The sequence below is a fragment of the Callospermophilus lateralis genome, chromosome 6 (genome assembly GCF_048772815.1).
Source record: "Callospermophilus lateralis isolate mCalLat2 chromosome 6, mCalLat2.hap1, whole genome shotgun sequence".
NCBI classification, from domain to species: Eukaryota; Metazoa; Chordata; class Mammalia; order Rodentia; family Sciuridae; genus Callospermophilus; species Callospermophilus lateralis.
In genome coordinates this window covers 83,111,185-83,125,617 of record NC_135310.1, presented here as the reverse complement: position 1 = coordinate 83,125,617, position 14,433 = coordinate 83,111,185, and the positions used below count along the sequence as shown (strand labels likewise).

Genomic DNA, 14,433 nt, shown 5'->3' with positions numbered 1-14,433 from the left:
ATTACAATTTTGAATCTATTAATATACTTAATATGCATGTGTCTACATTTCTGTTCTGTATATCTTTCTCATACTATTTTCAGTTCCTGAGAATTTTTTTGTTACTGGTATCAAGTTGTATTATAAGTTTGATATATATAGATATATATACTGAAAAAGTTGAAAAGAATTTCTGTAACTTTTTCTTCTTATTAAATAGTAGAGACAAAAGCCAGGATGGATATTCGAGCGTGGTATTTGAGAACTTCAAAACTGGCTCTGGCCTTGGCAATTATCCGATCAAAACCGGCAGACAAAAGCAGCAGAGAATACACAGAGCACCTTGCAGCACTGGTGTCTAAGCAGGAATCGAAATGGAGATCAAAAGTCGAAGCCTTGGAAGCCGAAGTTCTACAGTTACGTCAAAAACTTCTTCTGAGTAGGATTTGTTCAGGATCAATTAAGAGTGGTGAGTATATAAAATCATGTTTTGGTAATGTGTTAACCTATTTTATTTCAGCTGTTCATATTTAGAAATTTATTACCCAATCATGAAATTGCTGAGTTTCCTTGAAAATTAGTCATCTTCTTATTCTTGCCCTATAAATATATTTTTTTACTTCTAGTTATTTGTTTAAAGTTTAATGTCTCTTTTTAATGAATGGGTTTACATTAGATTTTGAAATTTGAAATACAGAGAAAGAAAGTAGCCTAGATACAGCAGTAATACTGTTTGATGCTTACTGGAAAAATTCATTTTAAAATCTAATTGTTCAGCTAACTTACTTACTCCTTCCTTTCTTCTGTCTGTCCGTCCATCCTTCCTTCCTTCCTAAACCCAGGTGTGCTCAACCACTGAGCCACATTCCTAGCCCTTTTTAAATATATATATATATATATATATATATATATATATATACACACACACACACACACATTTTTTTTTTTAATTTAGAGACAGGGTCTAGCTAAATTAGGGCCTCCTTAAATTGCTGAGACCTGGCTTTGAACTTATGATTCTCCTGCCTCAGACTCCTGAGCTGCTGAGATTATAGCCCCTGGTTCAACTTTATTATCTTACTGTGTATTTTATTTTGCTTTTATATGAAATCATTCAATTAGCAATCATATATCAAGTACCAACTCTTATGCAGACATTTAGTAGATAATGAAGACCTAAAAACATGAAAGAGGCAGTGTTCTTCTCACCATTAAGTATCTACATTCTAGCAGGAGAGAGACCTACCTACAAATAATTAACCTGTTTGTGTTAAATGTTATAATGGAGAGATTGACACAATGCAGAAGAGGAAGCCATTTATTCTGACTGGTTTCTGGGGAAGAAAAGGATGAAGTGAGTTGGGAACAGATTTAGAAGGCCCTTTAGTATCAACCTTAGGAATATATCACTGTATTATGTATCAGTAAGCTGACCATACAATTATAGTCTCCATTAGGACCTTTGTGAGAGTGAAAGGTGTGTGTGTGTGGGTGTGGAGGCGTGTCTATTAATAATTATACTGGACAACAGGGGCAAACCAGGGCTCACTTGAGTACACTGAAATGTGTCATCTCATTCACCAAGAGCCATGGGACATTTTTTTAAAAAATATGTTTTTGTTATACAAGGACAAAATAACTTTATTTGGTTGATTTATTTTTATGTGGTACTGAGGATCAAAAGCAGTGCCTCACATGTGAGAGACAAGTGCTCTGTCACTGAGCCACAACCTCAGCCCTGCCTCAGGATGTTTTTGAAGCAGAGGATTGACATTCACTTTGTGATAGGGAAACATGATTCTGGAATTTTTAAAAAATGTAAATCAGACAATATTTCTTCTTTGCATAAAACTCTTCCTTAGCTTCTAATTTTGTTTCATGTTAGATTCAGACTTATAAGAATGGCCTATACTGCTGTAGATGGTGTCACCTGGATTCACCTCTTCCACTTCTTGGAATATACTCTCCTCATTGTAAATGGGGCTTCAGTGACTGTGGCCTTACCTCCAGCCCTTGAAGGCTCTTTCTCACCATGGACCTCTGTTATCATCTTTGACTGTTTTGTGGGTGGTGTTTTATTTTTCTGCAGGTTTTATTTTAAGTGACACTACCTCAGTGAGGTCTTTCCTGACCACTGCATATCATCTGAACTATAGTCTAAGTTCATGAGGAGAGGTCTTTGATTTTCCTTGTACTTTTAACTAAATGCCTAGCTTAAAGCTTGTTACCTAAGAAGGTGTTGGATAAATGGTTATAGAATGGCTATAGGTCACAGAGGATGTATTGTCTGTAGCAATAATTGGAGGACAGGAGACCAGTTGTCAAAGGATGCTTTGTCTGTAGCAATAATTGGAGGACAGGAGACCAGTTGTCAAAGCTTTTCACCAAAGCTCATGTTATGGTTTGAATGTTTCCACCAAAACTCATGTTACAATTTAATCCTTATTGTGTAAGAGATGGGACCAGATGGGACCTTTAAGAGATGATTAGAATGGATTAATGAATTAATGGGTTAATGGATTATCTTGAGAGTGGGTCTATTATAAAAGCCACTTTGGCTATATCTGAAGTATGTACCCCTCTTGCCCCATGATGCTCTTGTGACTCTGTAGAGCATCCCAAACAGCCAGAAGGCCCTTAACAGATGTGGCCCCTTGACTTTAGACTTCTAGAAACAGTAAGTTGAATAAACCTTTATTCTTTGTAAATTACATAGTCTGTGGTATTGGGTTAGGGCAACAGAAAATGGGCAAAGCCCTTGTGAAAAATGATGAGTTGAACTAGATCTATGATAGGACTAAAGGGCAGACTTTAATGAACAATTTCTGGGTAGACACTTTGGACATTTGTGAATAGATTAGGAGAGTAATTAAGGAGATATAGGTATAGAAAATAATTGAGGTTTCTACCTTGGTTTAGTAAATGAATTATAATACTAGAAGGTTGAGTCCAAGTTTGTCTTGAGTGTGGGCTAATCTCTGGTATTTAAAGGGGTTACCTAGAAGAAAGGCAGAAGTATTATTTGAAAACTCAGAAGGGATGTACTATAGAAACAAATTTAGGATATTTTGGCGTGTTCATAATAGTTGAAGTTATAGCTGTAGATGAGACTTAAGAATTGAGCTGTAAGGGTGGGGGAAGAAGAATTACAGAATCCAACTTTCCAGGGATAAACAGAATAAGAAGGCAGCATCACAGTAAGAGTATGCAAGTATAGTTTACATACATACATGCACTGGGAAAGTAGGGACTCACTAACTTTCCTTTGGGGAATTAATCAGGAAAACAGAGGTCCTAACACTTAGATGTTACTAAAATCTCGTAATTATCTAAGCCAAAATAGTGTCATAATTTATAGGCATATTTTTGTTTTACAAAGAGTCCTTTTTATTAATAGTCTTTTTGAGTCTTCCCAATGAATGAATGGCAAACATCATCAATTGTTCCTCATTTTTTCTAACCTGTTCTAGAGTTAATATGATGACACAAGTACAAAAATTTCCAGTAACCCTAAATTATGATTATCATAAACATTCATGACATCAAGTGGTTGCTTTCCATCAAAGGTCTATTTATAACACTGAGATGGTGCTTTTTACTCGTTTGCAAGATGAGTGTGTCTCACAAAACAATAGGAGCCTGGGTGATAACTTGTTTTTTACACTGAGCACTTTTCACTTAAAATGCCGGTGAGAGAAATTTTCAAAAATCATGTAATTAAAATCCCTTTTACTCGCAGCAGGAGTTGCAGGTAAAGCATTTCAGTGCAGATGTTTGGAAGTAATCTGTCTCTCCATCTGTTAGCTTAGACTTCAATAGAAAGGACTAAGCACATTGATTCAGATAAATGAAATAACTGGTAAAGGGAAGACAGAATTGTAGAAGAAGGTTATTACATTGATAGGAAAATTAAAGAAAAAACATAGTTATTTAAAGATGTATAATTCACAAGGCTGATATGTCTTGCTCTAAGAAACCTTCATTCCTGAAAATGAAAGCTGTTTTGTGGTCGTAGTTATTAAAATATCTTTTTGGTATTTTCTGGGTTACTTTATATGTGCAACTGATCTTGAGTGTTTAAGAAGACAGAAGGCTCTCAATAATTGTTGAATTGAATGCTTCTTGACAGATTGAGAGGCTGGGGAACTTAATTTACAGCATCAAGTATCCACTAAAGCAACTGAGCAATTCAGAATTAAATAAAGCAGAGCAGAAATGGCAAAATAAACAAATAAGGAATGATGATACGATTTGTATGGCATTTCTGGAAATCAGCTACTTCTTTTTTCAAATTCATTTTTCTACAGCTTTTCAACGAGAAACATACTTCTTTATTATATTTATTAAGGGACTAGACTGTACAGAGAAGGGATAAATAAAACTTGATTCTGGAATTATGTCACGTTTTCATTTTACTTAAATGTTTACTAGCACTTTAACGAAAGGACAAAGGAAGGAGGGAAGGAAATAGGACAAAGGAGGTAGGGAAAGGAGAAGGAAAGGAAGGGAGGAAGGAAGGGAGAAAGGAAGGGAGGGAGGAAGGAAGGGAGGCAGGGAAGGAAGGAAGGAAGGAAGGAAGGAAGGAAAAGAATCCCAGGTATTCAGTGACAGATTTCTCAAAAAATTTTTGGTGATGGGAGGCGGGTATGATTATCTACTGAATGAGGCAACTCCCTTTGTTTCTAAAGCACTCAAAATTTTCTTGTACATAACTATGCTCATGCCCATTAGGATAATACTTAAAAGGCTTAGACTTATTTTGCCACTTTTGATATAAGTTTGGCCTAATTCTGGCCAATGAAGGTTAAAAAGTAACCTTGTGAGTTTTTGATCAAGATTTGCTCATTTGGGTGAAGAAATAGAGGCCCAGGAAAGAGAGCAGTTTTGAAAATTTTGAACCTCAGCTTCTTGATTCCTTCTTGATTCCCGTATGCAGCACTGCCATTATGAGGAAATGATACCTGGAACTCTGGTAACCATTTTGCAGCTTTAATATGGCCATCTCAAAAAATTAATGCTGACATGCCGAGACTGATGCACCAGGAGAATGAGAAGGGTTAGTCCTTGTTGTTGACATTGTTGAGTAGCTGGAGAAGCTCTAGGATTACCTCCTTAAAGACTTTTTAAAAAGGATGGGCAGTGGTTTAAGGCATTGTTTGTTTTTATTTATTTGTTTATATATGACAGTGGAATGCATTACAATTCTTATTACACATATAGAGCACAATTTTTCATATCTCTGGTTGTATACAAAGAATATTCACACCAATTCGTGTCTTCATACATGTACTTTGGATAATAACGACCGTCACATTCCACCATCATTTCTAACCCCCTCCTCCCTCCCTGCCTCTCCAACCCCTCTGCCCTATCTAGAGTTCGTCTATTCCTCCCATGCTCCCTCTCCCTATTCCACTATAAATCAACTTCCTTATATCAGAGAAAACATTTGGCATTTGGTGTTTTGGGATTGGCTCACTTCACTTAGTTATCTTCTTTAACTCTATCCATTTACCTGCAAATGCCATGATTTTATTCTCTTTTATTGCTGAGTAATATTCCATTGTGTATATATGATATGCTACATTTTTTTTTTATCCATTCATCTACTGAAGGGAACCTAGGTTGGTTCCACAGTTTAGCTATTGTGAATTGTGCTGCTAAAAACATTGATGTGGCTATGTCACTGTAGTATGCTGTTTTTAAGTCCTTTAGGTATAGACCAAGGAGAGAGATAGCTGGGTCAAATGGTGGTTCCATTCACAATTTTCCAAGAAATCTTCATACTGCTTTCCATATTGGCTGCACTAATTTGAGTCTCACCAGCAGTGTATGAGTATACCTTTCCCCCCATATCCTCACCAGCACTTATTGTCATTTTTATTCATAATAGCTTCCATTCTGACTGGAGTGAGATGAAATCTTAGAGTGGTTTTGATTTGCATTTCTCTAATTGCTAGCGATGATGAACATGTTTCATATGTTTGTTGATTGATTGTATATCATCTTCTGAAAAGTCTGTTCAGGTCCTTGGCCCATTTATTAATTGGGTTATTTTTTATTTTTGTGTGTGTGCTTAGCTTTTTGAGTTCTTTATGTACCCTAGAGGTTAGTGCTTATCTTGTTCCTAGGATCTGAGCACATCTAACAAAATAGTGGGGAAACAGGGAAGATCAAGAATGAAATGCTGTTTTTCTCTCCCAGTTAATCTTCCTGATCTTTGGGGAGAAGACTGGAGAGAAAAATATATTCTTTAATCTAGAACAGCTTCCTGTTCAAGATGACTTCATGATGTTGGCAAGGATTTAGTTAAGGACTGAGTACGTAGATGAGGGAGACTCCAAACACAGACTAGCCAGGAAGGCATCAATGGCTGTCCTTACCCTAAATGTAAACTAAGAATTGAAAGGGGTAGGATGTCAGGAGCAGGGCTTCATTATTTGGAAAAATTGCTTAATGAACAGAGTTAGGATTAAAATTTGAGCGCACTTGTTTGTGTGGATGCCAGGGCCAGGGAGCAATCTAGACAGTTATCTGTACTTACACAGTAATTTGGCATTCACAGGTACGAAATAGATAGATGAAGTGTCAGATATTTTCCTTTACAATTTTAAGTTTTTAAAAAAATTGTATTTATTTTTTCTACATTTTTTATTAGTGCATTATACTTGTATATAATGATGAGATTTCTTGTTACATATTTATGTATGTTCACAATATAACAATATAATTTGGCCAGTATTGCTGTCCACCATTTAATTTCTTTTTTTTTAATTATTTTTTAGTTGTACACAATACCTTTATTTTTTTATTTATTTTTATGTGATGCTGAAGATTGAACCCATGGCTTCGCACATGCTAGGCAAGCACTCTACTACTGAGCCATAACCCCAGCCCCCATTTAATTTCTTAATGTCTTTATAAATGATAGCTAGGCTATTGGATGAACAAATAACTGGTTACAGTGAAAAGAAGCTAAGAGAAAACCAAACCAAATTAACTTATTAATTTACACATTTATTTAGTAAGTGTTCATTGAGTATAGGTCACTTGTATAGAGAATTTGGGGTAGTAGTTGTGGGATGCATGAATGGTAAACAGAGAACTAAGCTTATATGATAGAAGGTTGAGTCCAGGCTTTTCTGAGTGTGGACTAATCTCTGGGATTTAAAGGGGTTACCTAGAAGGAAGGCAGAAGTATGATTCGAAAACTCAGAAGGGATGAGCAGGCTAGAACTATAGAAACAAATTTAGCATATGAGTAATATAATTATTTAAGGTTGAACTTAGCTCTTCTAGGTTTGGGCTCTTGGGAGATTCAGTTGTTTCCCAATGAAATGGCTTTGGGAGTTTCCCAGTCCTTCTAGCTGACATTTCTTAAATTTTCTCCTCATTCCCTTTTGCTTACCTTATTCCCTGAGGATTAAATCATCAGAGTTCCATTGCTTCCCCATTTTTTTATTTCTCATCTTGTATAAATCCTAGTTCAGGAAAAGGTTCTTAGCTGGACTGGTGGCAACCAGAGACAAAATAGGAGCTGGATATCATTGCAGCCCCACATGTACCTGGCCAGACCCAGGCTGCAGCTTGCCTTAGTCTCCTTACTGCCATTTTCCTGGTCACAGCCCACTCAGCCTCAATCCAATTTCTTTTTCTCCTTCTCATTCTTTGCCAGACCATGTACTAAGAAACATTGCAAATAACTGCCTTATAGTCACAACCATGGAGCTCAGTAATTATAAATTGGGAAATTTACTGTTTTATAGATGCCAAAAGAGCTTGGAAAATGAAAACATAAACATTTCCTTCTCAGTTTTCATATAAGTGCTCATAATAGAAATTGTCAAATATAATAATGATGGAAATTTGCCTAAAATTGTGGCTGTTTTAAAACACACATGGATAATAAATGTAAACATCAGAACCACGTTCTTAATTTAGTAGAGATTTTAATGAAAGGCTCTACAATGGTGTAAATTTGTAATTATATATTAGACAGGTTTTAATCATTACATAAAAATTGAATTAATCTTGTGATAGACCATCGGCAAACAAAGAAATTAAAATTATGTTTAAAAAGGTTCATAATATCAAATGGTTGTAATTACATTAAAGCAATGATTTAGAAACGTAAAATCTTAATTATCATAATATGACCTGTCTCTGGTAGGAATGGTGTGTAGAGATAAGGAGTTAATATGGTCCAAACCCAAGAATGATATCTAAAAGAAGCAACAGAGGTTTAGAAGTTGGGCTTATACATAGGAATTCTACAATATGGCGTTTTTCAAATAGAAGTCATCATTCAACCCAAGTCTGGTCCTGGTACAGGGCTCTAAATCTGTGCATATGATACAGCCACCATCTTTGCCAAAGCTGGGTTCTAGGAAGGCTTGTTGGATGTCTAGGTAATCCCCAAGTTACATGGACTCTACTTTCTGTGTATATCTGGAATCTCTAATTCTTTCCATTACAAAACTCCAAAAGTAGTTTTGCCTATTTTTTGCCAGTTAGATATATATGTCTAATTGTATATATGTATATATTAGTATATATTATTATATATAACATATATGTATAATATATGAGACTTCTAATATATTATACACACACACACAAAGACATATGCTTATGTTTTTGTTTTCCAAGCTCTTTTGCTTAATTTATCTTTACTAAACTGTATGTCATTAGTTGTAGCCTTACCACTTTCAATATAGATCGTAGGCCATTCTTAAGTTCTCTCATTTACTTGATGAAATCCAAAAATCTAGATTACAGACTTTTTCAGCATTTGGTGCTTGCTTATCTCTTCAGCCTAATCTCTTACCATCATTTCCCTTCAAGTCCTTAACTGCAACACACTGAATTTCTTTCACTCACACTACTGTCTTATTCTTCTCAGCCTGTTCCAGACCTGTACAAATTTTGTTTCTCTCTGTAGGGTATGTTCTCCTCCTCTGTTCTGTCTGGCTGTGTATTCTTCATTTTTATGATGTAGTTTTAATATTCCTCTGCCTTCTCTGACTACCTCACTAGCCTAGATTATATTCTTCTGCTGTGGGTATGCATAATATTCTGTACTTTTCACAGCACATGTGAGCTAAATTACAATTGTTTGAGCAGTCTGTCTTCCCTGTGGGACCTAAATTTCATGCTCATGGGAATTGTGTCTGTTTTCATCACTACTGTACTCCTTTGGTTAACACGGTGCCTATTGTGGTGGGGGTAGTTTTGAGTGTTTGTTGAATAAGTAAGTTTAGAGGTGGTATAAGTGTTAATACTTGGAACAAAATATTCTTAGCAAGAATATTTGCTATTTCTAGTTAGTTGGGATTTGCCAAGCCCCTGCAGCAATGGAAGTAGGATACAGAAAGTAGGATCCAGCATCTTAGGGAAGGAGACCCACTAAGGTAGGGTGAGCCCCAGGGGACCTACCTTTGTGGGGACCATGTACACATATAGTACTTTAATCAGAACAGGACAAGTGAAGGATGCCAATATTAATTTCCTATTTGTGATATAAAAGCTAAATAACTTTTGGATTCCTAAGCATTTGCTCAGTGTGATTTTTCTTGTGGAATTTTTTGATGTCCTTACTGTTTTGTTGTGATAGTTTAACCTATAGCAAAAGTTTTTATTTTTATTTTTTTGGTGCGTAGAATTGAAACCAGGGCTCATCCATACTTAATGAATGTTCTACCATTGAGCTATATCTCAAGCCCTGAAGCAAATGTTAATATTATTATTATATTTAGGATTATATTTAGTTTTTGGCATGTTTTGTCTGTTTTTAAAAATACCTTGCTGTTTATCTATTATTTTTTAATTTTAAAATGGTATTAGAAAGCTAAATATTCTATGAAATTTTTAGATTTAAGATTTAGGTCCCAGACACACTGAAATTTATTTTTCAGAATAAATTTAATGTTCAGTGAATATATTTCAGATAGATAGCTCTGGACCTCAGGCTGGAAAAATGTATAGCATAATATTAATCCCACTATCAAAGCAAGAAGGAAATGAGAAACTGTAAATGGAGTATTTCTGATAAGCTTCGAGTACTGTTGATCTGACCACTACTTCTCACTAACAAGAACTATTTCTTTTTTCTTTAAGGGGCTTGGCTGTTAAAGAAAATAAAGAAAAAAGATAGGTTGGCAGTTGAGGAGGGTGTAAGAGGGTGTAAGTAGAGGGGCAGCATGCTGGTAGGTTGATGGGAAGGAATTAGAAGAGACAGAAAAGAAGATAAAGAAAGAAGAGGATAACAAAGGAATCATAGGTGGCCTAAGGCCTTATATCTAAAAGAAATACAGAGGATAAGGGGATAGTCTTCACCTCAAGAAGGGGCACACATCTCTTTTTCTGAAAATCTTGTGAAGGTAGGAGTAGGTGTTTCTTTATTTGCAGTTTTGCTGAGTTCATTTCTGGCAGCTCTTCAGGGGTTACCCTTTAAGGTCCACTTTCTTCTCCTATTGCTTCTCTAGTGGCTCTTATTTGTAATCTGTCTCCTTATCCTATTGTTTCTTTTTTTTCCAACTGCCTTTGGATTTTCTTTTTTAGCATTTCTTTCTCTGCAGTTCTAATTCTTGTCTAAGAAGTCATCCCTACCAGTTGTCTTGATCATAAAGAACCTAGGGAAGCAGAGTTGAGTAACTTGTCACACATGTGGAACTATAAGCACGTATACTTGCATTAGGTTTTAGGTAATATTGAAAGCTGAAATAGTTAACCTGGAAATAAAATTAATTTGAGTGAATTCCTAAGTAGGATATGAGGATGTTTATCGTATGTTACATGTTTATGTAAAAGTGGTACAAAACCAGCAGAAAATAGTGCTTTGGAGGCTGGTGATGTAACTCAGCAATAGAGTGCTTTACTAGGCTCTGAGTGTGATCCTCAGGACTCAAAAAAAAAAAAAAAAAAAAAAATTCCTGCTTAGTTTCTTGGAAGTGAATCTCTGTTGAGGTAATATGGGGTAACATGTGACTTATGTCACCTCTTGTGATTTATGTGGTAGTACCTATTACAAGGAGAGAAGTTATTAAATTTTTTTTGCTACTCCAGGTAAATGATCTTTTCCCTTGAATTTCCTGTTTTGTAAACATTGTTTACATGAATTTTCAAATGTAAATTGCTTCTGAGTTTTTCCTAGCATTAGTATGATAATTAACTACATTGGAGAGTGCTTCTGCTTTGGGTTCTATGCGAATGAAAGAGACATGGAGGTATTGTGAGGTGTTTTCACCTCTGAACAGATCTATTGTATCACATCAATTACTTTATAGTACATATGTTATATTTTTTTGTGTTTTCAGTCTTTGATTTTTCTCAAGAGTTGAAGAGAAATATTGCTTATGTATCTTTAATACAGTCAGAGTATGTCTGCCAATTTTGTGCTTTAAAATTCACAAGAAAAAGATTTCCTCCAGAGAGCTGGTTTTTATGTTTTCAAAAGCTTTCCTTTAAAAATTCTTCATTACTCTTTTAAATTAGTAAGTCACGTGAAGAATAAAAACTGAGTTGTTTTGCATTCTCCTGTGATGCTAGATCCACTGAGATCTTGTACATAGTTTCTCAAAGATGTTTCTGGGATTAATTTCAATTATCATCTCTGATGAAGCCTGTAAATATGAAGCTGCAGAAATAATTTTCATGAGGTAAGACATGTTTTTCTATATAAATTGCAATACATACAAAAGGTTGACATTTTATATAATAACTTGACACATATTACTTGGTGATGAAGTAACTGCTAAAAATTTAGATGCTATAGTCCTTTTAAATCCTTTTCCCAGTGTTTAAAGTGTTCTAATTTATCAATAGAACAGAATATACAGAATTTAGTAATCTTTGTCTTGCCCATTATTATTCTAATAAATACCTTTCCCTCTGGAATTTAGTATAGTATGTCAGTTTCTTTCTGTAAAATGATGTTTTTAAGAAAATTACCTATTCTTTGACCCAAGTTAGATCGAAGTTTGCTTATTTATCTAGTTATTTATTTATTGGGTACTGGGGATTGAAGACAGGGGCACTAGGCCACTGAGCCATATCCCCAGCCCTTTTTGTATTGTATTTAGAGACAGGATCTCACTGATTTGTTTAGTGCCTCGCTTTTGCTGAGGCTGGCTTTGAACTCACGATCCTCCTGTCAGCCTCCCAAGTGGTGAGTATTACAGGTGTGTGCCACTGTGTCTGGCCAGTTTGCATATTTAAATACCTAATTTTGTTAATAATTTATCATGCTTTTAATAACTCTGAAGTTATTTCTACCTGTGTATTTTTATGACATGTTTATCCTCATCTGATTAACTTACATTCTGTGAACCACAAGGCATCTCATCATATCTATAATTTCCAAGCAGGAGTCAGCATAAAGTAGGCCAAGTCTGTGCTGGTGGGCTGCTTTGTGTGGCTGCAAGCTTTCTGATGTCTGACAGGGTGAGAGATACAGCAGGAGCTGGACCCAGAGAACTGTGTGCCTCTATGATCTGTACTTTTCCAATCCCTCTGAAACTTCTCTTTAAAGAACTGCACAGTTAGCTGTGTTAGTGAGCACAGTGATGACAAACTGAGGTGCTCATTTAGGTTTTTTCACAGTAAATACCACATCAATTCAGGCCTTTTTGTATCTGCAGGCCTATGTCAGTGGTGAGGAGTTCCCATAGGTATGAAAAAAGTGCCATAATAGGATTTGTAACTTTAATTTTGAAAATTTATTTTTATTTCTTAAAAAGACTTTCTGAAAGTCTTTGCTTTTTAGTATTTGGTAGATCTAAGGCTATTCTAGGTGCCGGTTCTCAACCCAGACTATGTGGTAGAATTATGAGATGATGAGGTCCCACCCTGACTAATCATGTCAGAATTTCTGAGATTTAGACCCAGTCATCAGTGCTTTTTCAGTCTTTAGGCTATTCTAAAATACAATCAATATTGAGACCTTTGTTATCATTATGTGTCTAGTTGGGGGGCAGGTCCTTCATGTCCTGAATAAAGAGTTGAGCAAGATACACAGAAGTAACAGGCAAAGTACAGCTTTATTGAAGATGAAGGTGAAGGTAGCATTTCATAAGAGAGAATGAACTGGGCCAAGTAAGAGAGAGAGGTTTCAAGACTCCAGTGTCTGAAAATTGGTGTCTTATGCATGGAGCTGTGAGGTGGTCTCTTCCCTATACATACTGGATTGGATACTTTATCCCATTTACTCCCATTGGTTATGATAATACCTTATAATACTACCTTATAGCTTATAATTATACCTAATAAGAATAGTGTTCAATTTTTCCCCATTGATTACTTTAGAAAATCTAATTAGAATACTGTCTACTTCACCTCCATTGGTCATTTTAGAATACCAAATCTGTGATGGGAGTTATGGGTAATAAGTCCTAAGTTGTGGGAATTGCTATGGTAATGGGTCTTATTGTAAACAGGGACATATGACTCATCTCCTTGTCTTGTCCTCCAGTGGCATTTTCACATACCTGCTTCCACCATTTTTGTATCCCTGAAATCTTACCTAACACTTTCATATTCTATATTCAATCCAAATTCCCTTATTGCCAGTTTTTACTATTAATGTCATGTAATTTTAATCCCTTTATTCTAATGGAGATCTCAGCAGTTCTTTATTACAAAGACTGGAACCATCATTTTACTCTTTGCTTCTATGAGTTCAAAGCTTTTCTATACTACACATAAGTTAGATCATGCAGTATTTACCCTTTAGGGACTGAAAGCTAGGGAAAGAATGGGGAGACACTGGTCAAAAGGTACCAGGTTTCAGTTAGATAAGATAAATTCTAGAGATATATTCTACAGCCTAATGATTATAGCTAATAATAATATATCTGTAAAAATTGCTAAGTGAACAGGTCTTAAATGTTCTTTCCACATAAAAATGCTAATTATGTGAAGTAATGGGACATATCAGTCATACCCTAACAAAGCTGGAAGAATGGAGGATACTGACATGGCCCTTTCCAGGGATAATACAGCTGACTCTAGATTTTTATATACTATTTAACTGTAATTGTGAGATTCGAAAGCATGAATGACATTGGTGAGCAGGGATATGGGATCTCTGGCAGTTGAAATTGTCTGTGGGTGTGTTTTAGGCATGCTGGTGGATGGCTAGATTTGGAATTGAGCTCTTGGGGATCTCAAGCTCCCTAGTGTGGATAGTGAACAATCATAAAATGAAAACTAGCATTCATTCCAACTGCACTTTGTCTTTTATTAAAGTAGAGATAGTAGTAGACAGTTTCCTTCATCTTCAAAAGGCACTTTATAAAGCAAATCTTTTTCAAATTAGAAAACAGTTGTATTTCTGCTCTTCCCTCTGTATTGTTTCTTTTATTATATAACTTATTGAACAAATTGTACTATAGTTTTGAAATGGAACATGTAATGTTACTGCTATGATTTCTATGTTGTTCAATTTGTAGTAATATT

At 35.5% G+C, this 14,433-nt stretch overlaps 1 protein-coding gene across 1 annotated transcript in view; it reads left to right on the top strand.

Moving 5' to 3' along the window:
- Window positions 1-216: 216 nt before the first annotated feature.
- Window positions 217-14,433, top strand: part of Mei4 (meiotic double-stranded break formation protein 4) — a 143,573-nt gene continuing 129,356 nt past the window's right edge. Inside the window, exon 1 of the mRNA XM_076859989.2 lies at window positions 217-448. Coding sequence (XP_076716104.2) covers window positions 217-448 — 232 coding nt within the window. The remainder of the gene's footprint in view (window positions 449-14,433) is intronic.